Genomic DNA, 13,062 nt, shown 5'->3' with positions numbered 1-13,062 from the left:
TAACGTGGAAAACCTCCTCAATCAGAGAAGTAAAAATCACGAGTCACCAAGACCAGGAAATAGCTTCACTATGATGAAAAATAGGGTACAAGAGAGTCACAAATTATTGCACAAAACGTGCATACAACAAGCCAAACAATCCAAGTTTCAAAACTTTCAAAAAACAAGAACAAGAAGATGAAAATACCACAAAAATATAGCTACTGTGCGTGGCTAATATCTCTAGCTACAGACATTGAATCGAAGATCCGAACGGTGAAATCAAAGAACCAGATGTGTAGAACACACTATCCAAATTTGAGTTCGATCCAACGGTTAATGAATCTGCAGCGATCAATTTACAGAGACAGCTTTATGTATGTGCGAAAATAACTTTCTCTCTTCTTTTCTCTCTAGTGTTTGGTGTTCTCTTTTCAAAATGACCTCTCTCTCTCTCTCTCAACCCTAACTCACCTCAGCCACTTCAACTATTCATGAGTTTGGATACTAGCATTTGGACTTTTTCTCTACATAAAAAAGGAGCCCAAAAATCCAATAACACATGCGCGTATAACTATTTTTGTGTCTCTATTAATAATTTAATGACATCTCCCAAAATTTGGTTGATATTAACTCGATATTTATATATTTGATAGTATGTGATAGTAATATAAACACTCTTCTCTCTCTCTCTATATATATATATATATATATATTATTGCTGGCTTAGGGTTCAGAATGGAACAGGTGAACATACACTGAGGATTGCATATCAAACAAAATATTTAATTTATTTGTGAATGAAAAGCTAAGGGTATAAAAATTTTGGGTGATGTAGTGTAGGGTACTACATAATATTTCTTAAATCTTATGTGTGGGTCGCGTCTAAGCCATTATTAAAGGTTTACAATTATAGCCTGACTTTAGAAAGAGAAAATTTTCCTAATCTGGAAAAAAGAAAGGGACTAAAAAAGGAGCTAATATATATTATGATAAAGCAAATTTAATTTATCTTATACAATAAAAGACATATGTGGTCAACAAATTAAAGTCCCTAATTAAAAAACTCATCATATATAAACGTTATAATAATCAATCAATGGTGCGTTACCCTCCCCATCAATTACAAACAATATTTTTTTCATAAAGAAATAAGTTAGCTAGATAGAGAAATCTAAATTATTAAAATTTAATAAACTGATAAATAGAATGATTTTGGTTTTTAAGAAAAGAGTTTTATAATTTGAATCCTCTAACTTTATATGAGTAAATTTAACCCAAATTTTCTTTAAATAAATCATAGTAGACATATAATACAGAGAATTATGAAATTGTAATATACTTAATTTGGAGTTTATTACCTCACAAAGTCTTGAATGCTAAGAAAGCTGCACCAGTCACTTTTAATTCACAGGATTGAAAGTGGAATGAAGTAGAAATATATAAAGAAACAAATCATCCACTTTTTGCTTTTGAGGATTGAATGCATTATTATAGTTTATTACCCTTCTTTGTTTGGGTATATAGTAGCTTTTGAGGACGGAAAGATATCATAAAATCCAAGGTTGCAAGAATGTATATGGAAGGATTTCACTAGAAGCTCATTGCCATGTGTTATGACTATTGAATCATGATTCATGTGAATTAATAAAATAAATATGATATATTTACACACGTTTGTATATGAGTAGAAGAAATTTATATTTTTATTCCTAAATCATGTCTCGTTTAGACGTGCTGCAATTAAAATAAGTAATGCAAAATTCTCATTTATCTCATTTGCAAATAAGATAAGTGCATATAAATATTTTTAAGTATTTTATTTGCACACAAGATAAATAACTAAAAATTATTATTTATTCTGATGTAAATGAGATAAAGTTGAATGATACCAAAAAAAGAGTGTTTATATTGTCGTTGGAATTTAAAAAGTTTGAATTTAAATTGTATTCATTTGATTTTATTTTATTTTCCATCCAATTCAAATATTTCAAACTATTATTTGATATAACACATTGTTATTAGTTGTATTTATATACATGAAGTGTAAATAGAATTAGTTAGTTTTAGTTAATAGTTAGTTCTCTCATGTTCGATAGTGCATATATATATATATCTTCTAATATAGTAGATTAAGAATTAATTTATTGCGAATTTGAGCATTATTTTAAAGATTTGTTATTGGTTAATGAGTTGCTATATCTATAAGGTGAAATTCAAACTTTCAATACTTGCTTAAGCAAATAAGTGAGTTAACTATTAAATCAAGTCGGTAGTATTACAGTTTTATATGCTATCTTTTTTAATTGAGTAAAGTGACAGCTAAATTCTTGAAGATTTTGACTTCGTTAATTGATCCTCCATGATATCAAACGATGGACACGTTATATCATTTTTCTATCAATTTATTACGTAATACTTAACGATGGTACTTATATGTACTGTTAACTACTATAACGTGTCTATTTACGAAAGTGTCATTTTTAGAATAAAATTTTATCTGTTTTGATAATATTCGTGATAAATAAAAAGCAATTGATAAAGTATATAGAAACTCAAAAAAATAATAAATATTTCATTATTCAAAATTACATCATTTTCATATTTATGTGACAGCAACGAAACACATACCATTGTAGGTAACGAAATACATTAACAACTCCATTTCATTTTGCATTATTCATTGACGGAAGGACATACATGTATGTCTACTATTTTCTATCATAAAAAACTTAATTCGTACTTTTTTTTTCAAGAACTAATTAGTCTTAAGTTAAAATTTTCAAAGATCTAATGGTTACTTTACTCTTTTTAATTACAACATAAAAGTTCAATTGTTGAAGAAATTAAAGGTAGTTGTAGTTGGTACAAGTCAAAAGATAAATGAGTTGAATTTGTTGAGAGAGTATAGCACCCACACCAAATGAAGACATGAAAGGTCTCATTCTGTAGTTGCATGCGTATGCACTACCTACTGTGCATGGACCACGTACGTTGAATTTTTCATCCTTAACCACTCACTCATTTGCCAATTGCCAACGCTCCAATTTCACTTTTAGTTATATATAGAGTTACAAGAAAAATTAACATGACTCTCTTTCAAAGGACACATATGATGGAGCACCGAAAATAACGGATACTTGTCTAATATATAACATGAAAACTCAAGTGAAGTCGACTTCACGTGAAGTTGATATTTGAGAAGCGTTAGATAAAAATTTAGTCAAATCAGTCAAATTATTTGACGAATCTCAAGTATCAACTTCACATGAAGTCGACTGCACCTGAGTTCTACCAATATATAATTGGAATTTAATATCATTGCTTTATTATTTATATAGTTATCTAATGTTCTTTTTTCTTTTTCTTTTTCTTTTTTTTGTGGGGCGGGTATAGTAAATGATGTTATTAGCTAGGTATGTAAGGTCTTCAATGTTGGATTAAAACCTTGATTATATAAGCCTAAACAATTAGTTACCAGTTAAGAATGTTCGTTTTTGTCATTAACTATATATTACATTTAAGTCACTAAAATCTAGGCTTTTTAGTTTTGGTACAACTTTTATAGGTCTTTCCTTTAATAACATAATGATATTTGACTACTATCCTCTGTCACCCAACATCCAATCTCTTACAGAATATTGTCTTGGCCTTCAAATGTGCCACAAATTAAAATTTTACTCAATTAAGGTTGACCAGTTTTACTGTTTTATCACAAATTAAATTACACATGAGACGCTTACATTTCTTTCACTCATCAGTTTGCATTGTATACTATAGTTTCTTCTCCATCTCTCTTTTCTAATTGTTCTGGATAATAAATCCAAAATATTTAAATAATAATGTAATTTGTACTACAATATTTTCCGTGACTCTCACTTCTAAATTTCCAATAAGTGAATAGTTCGTGTCATGTACAATCAAATAGAACTTTCATAATTTCACATCAATTTTTATTTTAAATTTTAATTATAGCATCATTCAATTCATATATAACTATTGATACTACAAGAAAAATAACTTTTAGTAGTGTTTATTTTATTTTTAGTGACAATAAAAATAGTTGCTAAGTATTAGCACAAAAATTCGACAGTACAGATAGTTCAATTTGACCATAATCGTTTGATCTAAAGGTGAGTTGACAATATTTAAGTCGAAATGTCAAAGCAGGTAGGTTGTTCGACGAGAATGTAGGTTGAAATATTACAAACAAGGGTTTGACTTATCCTAAAAGGAGTTAAGTCGGTAATTTCTAAAAATTGAAATGAGATAATTGCACTAAGACATTATCCATAAGCACTTTATAGAATGTGAAGCTTGAAGACCAAGGTAAGAGAAGGCGTGGGACGTCAAACTCGGGAGTCAAGATTCTTCATGGTCAAGGCAGTGTCGTGGCCTGAGAAATAGGAGGAAGCTAGACCATAGGAAGAGAAAAATACTTTACAAATCTATCCTTGTGGTTTATAAATAGAAGAAAAGCAGAAGTGAAAACGGGGCTTCAAATTGAACACTACAACATCACACAAAACTCTACAAAATTCAAAGTCACGCTGACACCAAAAAGATCTATAGAGTGCAAGTGCATGTGAGTGTCTGGAGTCAATTTTCTTTTGTTCATTTTATCTTCATTATTTTAACTTTCTCTTTTATTTAATTTTATCGTTTTTAATTTCTTTTTAGATATTTTAATTTATTTCGTTCATTTATTTTAAACTTCAATTTGCTTGTTATTTTAGTTACAATTTTTATTTATTCCATTTCTTTTCCTTATTGTTATTCTACTTTACATTGTTTATTTTGATTCTTTTCTTTCAAGCATTTTATTTCTAGGCTTTTACTTGCTTTATTTATTTTCTTACTTTGTAATTTATCACAAATATTTTGACATAAACAGTTTCGATACCTACGCTAAGTAATTCGCGAGTCGAGCCTATTCTTTTTCAGAAGAGTCGTATCTGCTAGCTCCCCAAATTGAGATCTTGATACAAGTTTGATTCGACGCTCTGTCGAGGTTACAAAAAATCAAGTGTAACAGTAATGTAGAATATGTCCACCACCTATTTCTTGGTTGCAGCTTTGCTTGGCAGGTATGATGTGCTTGGTTATCTTATGTTGGAATGCAGTGGGTTTGCCCAAGTGCAGTAAAAGACCACTTCCAGAGTTGGACTGAGAGCTCAAGTACAAAACAGGAGTGCAAGAGATGGATGGTGTGTTTATGCGCGATCATCTGGAACTTATGGTTGGAACGGAACCGAAGAATTTTTCAGAACAAAGGAAAAAGAGTTGAGGAGATTATCAACATGTCTGCGCTGAGCTACAAGGAGTGGTTAGGTGTTGACCCTTTCAGTTGTTGATGGCAATGCCGGAGATGACAAAGGGATATCTACAGCTTTGATTGTTGGTTTTTTTAATTTAGTTTTTTTTTTAGTTACTAGTTTTTCTATGCTGCTGGTCCCTATGCTCCACCTGTTGTGTCGAGCTTTAATTCAAAAAAAAAACATATTTAATTTACCGGTAATTATACATTAATCGTTTTATATTTTATCACTAAATTATTTTAGCGACAACTATAACAATTGTCGTAAAAACTTTGTGCGGCCATTAAAAGTAATACTAGAATTATAATGATATTCATTTTTAGTTGTTATTCCTATTATTATTAAAAAATCTATAATTTTAATTAAGTATATTCAATCTTTTTAGTATAGAAGGCAACAACCCATTTTTTCTTCTGAAGTTTTAAAATTATTTTTGATGATGATGATTATTATTATTATTATTGTGGACAATCAGATCCGAGCTTAAAAATTATAAATATTCAATTCGATTTGATCTAATGTTTTAAGTGCGAATCAAATTAAGATTTTATCTATATTTAATTTAAATCGATATTCTTTTCATATTCAATTCGATTTGAGTATACCCTATTTTTTGGGAGAAAAAAAAATCCTAGCAGTTAAGTGAAAAACACCAAAATATTCCGTTTTAAACAAACATAAATATTATGTAAATAGCACTATTTTGAAAGATACACGAGGTCAAAACAACAAATAATCGATATCTGCCTGTAAAATGGTTCGATGCACGCTGTGTACACAAAGATGAGAAGCACTCCAAAATATTCACGCTGTTTTTAATTTTTATTATCATCCAAAAGGAGGCTAAAAATTTTTGTTATGGAAGAGAGAGGTGTGCAATCCAAATCTGTTGAGGTGCATGTGATTTTATTTTGATATGAGATTAAGTAATCGCAGGTCGGATTACTTTGTAAATTAAATTTTAAAAATTTTTTAACATTAAATTGGAGGGTTCGATTTGTTTGTTATAATTTAAAAAAAAAATTTACAAATTGGAGGATCCAATTTGTTTGTTGTGATTTTAAAAAAAAATTCATAAATCGGAGAGTCCGATTTATGTTACTAATAAATCGCATGGTCCAATTTTTATTCCTAAAATAATCGGAGGGTCCGATTTCCATATTTTAAATAAAAAAGTTCCACATTTGAGAATAACATCTTTAACATCTATACTTCTAAAAAACACAATTTCCACCCCAATATCAAAAATAATTTGCGCCAAAAAGATAGCCCGTTAGCCACCCGTCATGAATCTTTTCCAGTTTTCCCTAGTCTAAGAAGTAAAAAGCAAAATAAGAAATTTAAAAATAGAAATCTAAACTGAAGAGGTCAGCCACAAATATGGCCACGTTTCTGAAATTTCATAAATCACAATTCGGTACTAGTAGCCAAATACCACCCACATATTTTATCCAAAGCAGGAATGAATAATCCTTTTAATATATTTAAACAAGAGAAATCTTTACAAACTATAGGAAAACTTTTAAGTATCCCGCTACTTCGATATTTTAGTAATTCTTAACCGTTGATTTTATAAAAAATATATATAATATACATAATTAAAATCAACAGTTAAAAATTATTGAAATACCAGTATATCGGTATACTTGAAAACTTTCCTAAACTATATATACTTCGAAAAAAATTAAAGAGAAATAAAAACTTAAAAATGAAGAATGTAAATATGTAATCCAATATTCCACCCTGAATTCTTTTAAATGAAAAGAATTCACACTTGATTTCATGTTTGACCCTAAAAAACTTCAAGCCTTCAACTCTTTCTTTTTTCTTTTTCTTGGTATCTTACCTCATAGAAAGGTTTTAGTGGAGACCACATGTCTGTCCTATGGAGAACAAAGTATCCCACAGAGATTTTCCACCCTTTTTTACACTTACACACTACTTGTCCTTTTCACTCAACTCCCTAACACTTCTTTGTCTATTCTTGCATATTAAAGCTGCTAAATATTACTAGTTTACTACCCCTTCAACCTCTTCCTTTTTTTTTCTTTTTCTACTCCCCCTGCTTCTTGTTTTTCCAGCTATATATATATATATATCATGTTCTTCCCCTGCAAGAAATAGAAATTTACATCAACAATAGAAAGACTTTTACATGCAATTAGGTTGAATGAGATGCAAGTGTACAATTATAAGTATGATGCAATTCATATGAACAAATACTATGTACTTTGAGAACTAGAGCTGTGAAAATAATCATTCAAGATTGAGAGAAATTAAAAATTAAAGATGTTTGGAATTTGAGCTTTATGTTGAACGTTCTCTTTCTCACTTTGGGACATGTGAACAGTCTTTATACTTCTTTTTGGTCTGTTATTTTCTTTCTTCTTTTTTTTTTTTGGTTTTAGAAAAAGAATAAAACCCTGCCATTGCTTTGTGAGGTTGTCCCCATTTCATTGTTCCATTAATAATTAGTCAAACTCCAAATCAAAGAGAGACTTTTTTCTTCCAACATTTTCTTTATTTAGTCAAAATTATGTAATAAAGTTAGTATCACACAATTAGAAAGACAGAAATATACTCATCAAAAGAGCTACTAAGTACTAAGCCAATCAATTGAAGTATGAAATTTTACTGGAATCTCACAGAAAATGCATGTAATGGAATGAATAACAATGATCTACACTCTAAGATATATTAAAAAAAAAAAAAAAAAACTGGATTAGATTTAGCTAGGAACATTAAAAAAGTTTTCTAGTTTATTTATGTAAAAAGTGTTCTTAAAACAAAGACTGAACATAAACCATTTTCAACCAGATAACCCTATAAATGCGGTCTCAAGAAGCAGTTGAGTACTGTAGAACAATGATGAATAGTAACTTAATAACAGTCAACCACCCCAAAACTTTTGTTTTATTTTTTCAGGGGACGAATCTTTAAAAACCTACCACACCTCAAGACATTATTATTACATGAACTACTTTTCAGGACTACGGAAAACACTTTTATAGGGGCTACCCCGCAATGATCTTAATTCTTTTATAATGATCAAAATATACCCTATAAACTCTAACCCCAAAAATAAAAGGTGAATTGACCAGAATGTCCTTTCCTCATTCCAACAATGAGTGTCGGTGGGCCGACATCACATATTTCTTTCATCTTTCTTCCCCATACATCATACAACTACAATTTCTTCCCAAGTCCTAACACATTTAATCATACATCTATATCTATAGATTATATGAGCTGACAATATCAGCACTCCTGCTAAAAAGGCTATGGTAGTCAATGAAAATTCAAGTGTAGTAAAACCATAACTAACTTTTCTTTCTTGCAGGAAATTAAAGTTTTAATTTAGGAGACATGAACTATGCTATTAAATTTACCTAGACCATGCTACTCATCACAAAAGAAAACAATTAATTAAATGAAAATGCTAGTGAGCAAGCATGTCCAATTAAAAAGTGGGATTTAGAATAGACGTGTAGTTAAGCAAAGTTGGGGCCATGTTTTATTTATCAAAGACATCTGAATAAAATCAATGTCCATGGTTTTATGTTTATCATTGTTTTAATTAAGATGCCTTCCCTCTTGCTAATTCATTCAATGGGTCCACGGAAAACGCTTTCTTTGAAAGGATGTGTATAAATGATTGAGGGTAACACAAAACAAAACAAATAGATACTCCATACCTTTTTTTCCCTCTTTCATTAATTTTTCTTTATGTTGATTCTTGCAAGTGTTTGTCCATGAATTAGGTCGCTTTTGGGGTAGCTTGCTTGAAAGCAACAGTGGGAGCTATTCTGCAGCTCCTCCTCTGATGCTCCTGGACGAGTTCTCCGGCGAACCAGTCAAGTTTCTCGAAATTACTTTGCTCGCCGATCCGCTTCCCGCCAAACAGCACTGACTCTACATTCTCCTGCTTCAACATCTCCTCCGCCATCCCAATCAACATCTTTACATTCTCAGGACTTGAATCTGTATCCACATTGGGTCCACATCGCCCCATCCTAGACCCGTTTGCCTGTCCTCAATTTTTTAAATTGATTAGAAAATCTTTCAATTTGAAATTAAATACAGTACCCGAATTTAAGTACAAATGAATGAATGAAATACACAGAAAAAACAGTTAAAGACATGTAATAAGACGAGAAACACACATCCATCATTAATCATGAAATTAAAAGCAACCTAACAACTTCTTCTGGTGATTAGAATATGATCGAAATTAGAATAGGCTTTTATTAGTTTACTTAAACAGTTGTATGCTAACACAAGGCTGCAATTAAGGAATGTCCCCCACCCCCACCCTCACCCTTTCTCTTTCTTTTAAGTACTACTGACAAACTTTGAAACTCAATGCTGCTTTAGTGCCTCAGCAATAACAAACAAATGCTATTATTACCCTTTGATCCTAATTCCTACACACAGTGGGTAAAGCAATGTACTCCATATTTCCAAGTTGCAGAAACTGAACACATGGCAAGGGGGAACAAGCATGGTGGCAAGGCTCTTTCTTACCGGACAAAATGCACAACATTAATTGTCCCTATTGTAAAGATATCCTCTTTCCACTCCTAACAAGTCCAAATCCAGCTATCCATCCCATACTCATCAAGTTGCTACTTACAGACAAGGCAAGAGAATCATCCCCCAAATGGAAACCCCACAACACCCTCCTGCTGGTGAGAAATTGACTCTATTTATTATGAGATCAACATCACCCTCATCCTCACCCTCACCCTCATCACCTCTGTGTTTGTGTTCCTAAGCTGAAGCATTCACAATTCACAAATCATCATTCCCTTCCGGCTATGAAATATAATACTACTTTTTTTTTAAATTTGAGAGACATCTTTCACCTGTAAGCAGTTTAATTTCCCTTTCCTATTTAAATTGACACTCCCAACAACAACAAAATTGACCCATGCTCATCCACCCCCTCTCACACACTCACGTGCCAGTGTGCCACCCCCAACCACATAATAAAAACAAAATTCTTATTTTGCAATCAACCACATTTTAAATTCAATCCAACAAAATTCTCATTCATGTCTAGTGTCACGCAAACATCAACATGAACATAATTGTAATTAAGTTGCCACATAACAATATTCATAATTAAAGGAATTAACTTAAAAAATTCTACCTGAATGCGAACATAATTTGTGCTCCGGCCTTGTCCAAAAGCCATGGCAACAGCTTGGTCGACTAGGTCTGCTGAGCCGTCGCCAGAGATTCGGGACACAGGCCGGGCCCAATCCTTGGGCTTCCACTTCCTGACCTCCTCGTAGTCATAACGGGCTTCGAGGAGCTGGCCGGTGCCGAGGGACAGCACGAGGAGGTCCTCCACGCCGCGGACGAAGGGGAACTCCTGTTTGTTGTGGAGCACGTGCGTGATGGCGGCGCCGGTGGGGTTGCTCATGGCCAAACCGCCGTCAACCGCCAAGCAACTGGTCTGGCCATCAACGGACCGCATCTGAAGCGGCTCGAACAGACCCGGTTCAGCCGAAGTGGCCCGGCACACCTCCCAGAGCCGAAAGTCATAGCTGTCGGTTTCTAAGGCGTCAGCACGTGAGAACAAAAACGGCGCCGTACTGGACAAGTCATAGCACGGAACAAGAACCGGCTTCAGCGTGTCCTTCAATGTTAAGCTTCGACCGTTCTCGCCCGTAAACGCTTCCTTAACGGTTTTCTCTAGACCGGAAGTCGCCGAACCGATTGAACCGGAGCTGGAACCGCCGAACAGCCTTCGTAAGAATCCTCGGCGGCCGGAGCATGTTCTGGTTCCGGTGTTAGGGTGGTAGAATCGGCGACCTTGCTCGGCCAGCAGCCTCCAGGTGTCTTCGGCGGCGAAAATCGGACGTTTGTGGTCCTTGGTGGCGAATAGCATAGCGGTGAAGATGCCTCCGACGCCGGCACCGGCGGCGACATCGAAGTAATCGGCGATTGTGGCGTTGGCGTCGCCAGACTTGTTCTTGAGAGCATTTTCAAGGTAGGCTAGGGCTTTACCGGCGAGGATCCCGCGCATGGCTCCGCCGCCGTCGATGGAGAGGATGCATATCTTGCCACGCTGGTTCTTGAGGGAAGATACGGCGTCAATGGTTGCGACGGTTGGCGGTTGAAGAAGTTCCGGTTTGGGATCAATAGAGGTAGGTATGTTCTTGGGGAACCAGAGCTTCTGTTGGTCGTAGCCGAATAGAAACTTGCTCTCCAGAATGGAGAATATTTCGTAGCTTAGCTTATCGGTTTCAATACTCGGCTCCTGCATTTCAACCTCATTACTTGAATCCATTCTTCCGATTCACACACAACAAAGTATTAGTGAAATGTTTACAAAGAGAAGATTGGAAAGCACGTTTGAGAAAGAAAAGAAACAACACAAGAGTGGGCGTGTTGAGCCTCTTCTATGCTGGTGCTACATGTATAAACACTAGTCAAAAGTTGTCACAACTCCTTAGCTGCTGAAAGAAAAAGGGAAAACTCGCCGCTCCTCAAGTCCTCAAAGGCAGCCAACAAACAACCAACCAACAGCAACAAGCACCGAACAAAACCACAAAATGCCAAATCACCACCCCCATATATCTATGCTATCTATGCAGTATGCACCTCCTCTTATATATTCTTTTAGTTTACTTTATTATTATTACCACTTACCATCACTAATGTGCGCTCTTCTATTTTATACATCACTCACTAGTCACTACTGCCCTTTTCTTTCTTTATTATTATTAATTGCTTACCCCTGGTACTAATCACAAATCACAATCGTGTTTTAAAACGTTAAGCTTTCATAACACCTAATTATGTGTTAATATTTTACACTCACCATACCATCTTCATTCCAATGGTTGATGATGTAATAAATAGTCTACTAATGAGAGAGGGTCTCCTAATGTGTGCCATATTGGTCTGAAAGGGTCCCGCCGTAGGAATTACTAATAGGGAGGGTGGAGGGAGGATCACCAATGGGTCACCGACACTTGTAAACCGTCCATCTAGCTGACCACGATCAACGGCGGAGACTGCATCCGCCGATTACTATTCCTTCCGTGATCAACGTTGCGATTTCGGAAATCCTAGGTGGCCTCCATGTTGTCCCCTACGTAGACTTGCGCAATTAGCAATTCCCATTTCAATCAGGAAGAAGGGAGACTCGGTCAAAGACGTTTAAAATGTCTGTAAATAATATTTTATTTTGTTTATTAAATAAATGGTCATTTATTATATTTTTGACACTTGACATAAATTAAAAATGTTATTGTTATTAAAAAATATTATTGTATTTTTGAAATTATTATTTTAATTTTGATATTAATTTTTTAATTTATTTAACGTTTAAATTTTTAACAAAAATTTTATTAGAAAATTATTTTATCTTTTTATTACTTTTTATAAATTTTATAATATTAGTTTATGCTTTTATTTCATTATTATTTTGATATTTTTTATTTTTTACAAATTAACTTCTTATTTATAATTTTTATTCTTTAATAATTCTTTTTTATTTTAAATATATATTTTAATCTATCAATTCTTATTGTTTTTATTTTTAGTCTAACAATTCTTATTCATTTTTTAATTTTTTGAGTGAAATTTATTGTTAAATTAACATAAAAAATAATTTTATATTAATTTAAAAAATTTAATATTATTTAAATTAATATTAGTTAAAATCATTAATTTTGTTCTATTAATTTAGATAACTTAATTATTTCTTTTCTTAAATCTTTTAATTTACTTGTTAATTCAATTTTATTCA

General features: G+C 33.0%; 1 protein-coding gene across 1 annotated transcript; it reads right to left on the bottom strand.

Annotated features, from left to right (window-relative positions):
* Window positions 1-6,742: 6,742 nt before the first annotated feature.
* LOC112775455 (patatin-like protein 6) lies at window positions 6,743-12,568 on the bottom strand. Its single transcript, XM_025819070.3, has 3 exons — window positions 10,450-12,568; window positions 8,993-9,324; window positions 6,743-7,408 (listed from the first exon to the last, which is right to left on the bottom strand). Exons 1-2 carry the CDS (start codon window positions 11,593-11,595, stop codon window positions 9,055-9,057), a joined length of 1,416 nt encoding a protein of 471 aa, XP_025674855.1. The 5' UTR covers window positions 11,596-12,568; the 3' UTR covers window positions 6,743-7,408; window positions 8,993-9,054.
* Between the last annotated feature and the right edge of the window lie 494 nt (window positions 12,569-13,062).

Source organism: Arachis hypogaea, chromosome 19 (assembly GCF_003086295.3).
Source record: "Arachis hypogaea cultivar Tifrunner chromosome 19, arahy.Tifrunner.gnm2.J5K5, whole genome shotgun sequence".
Classification (NCBI taxonomy): domain Eukaryota; kingdom Viridiplantae; phylum Streptophyta; class Magnoliopsida; order Fabales; family Fabaceae; genus Arachis; species Arachis hypogaea.
Note: the sequence above shows the minus strand (reverse complement) of the source record. Positions and strands in the feature narration are given on the sequence as shown.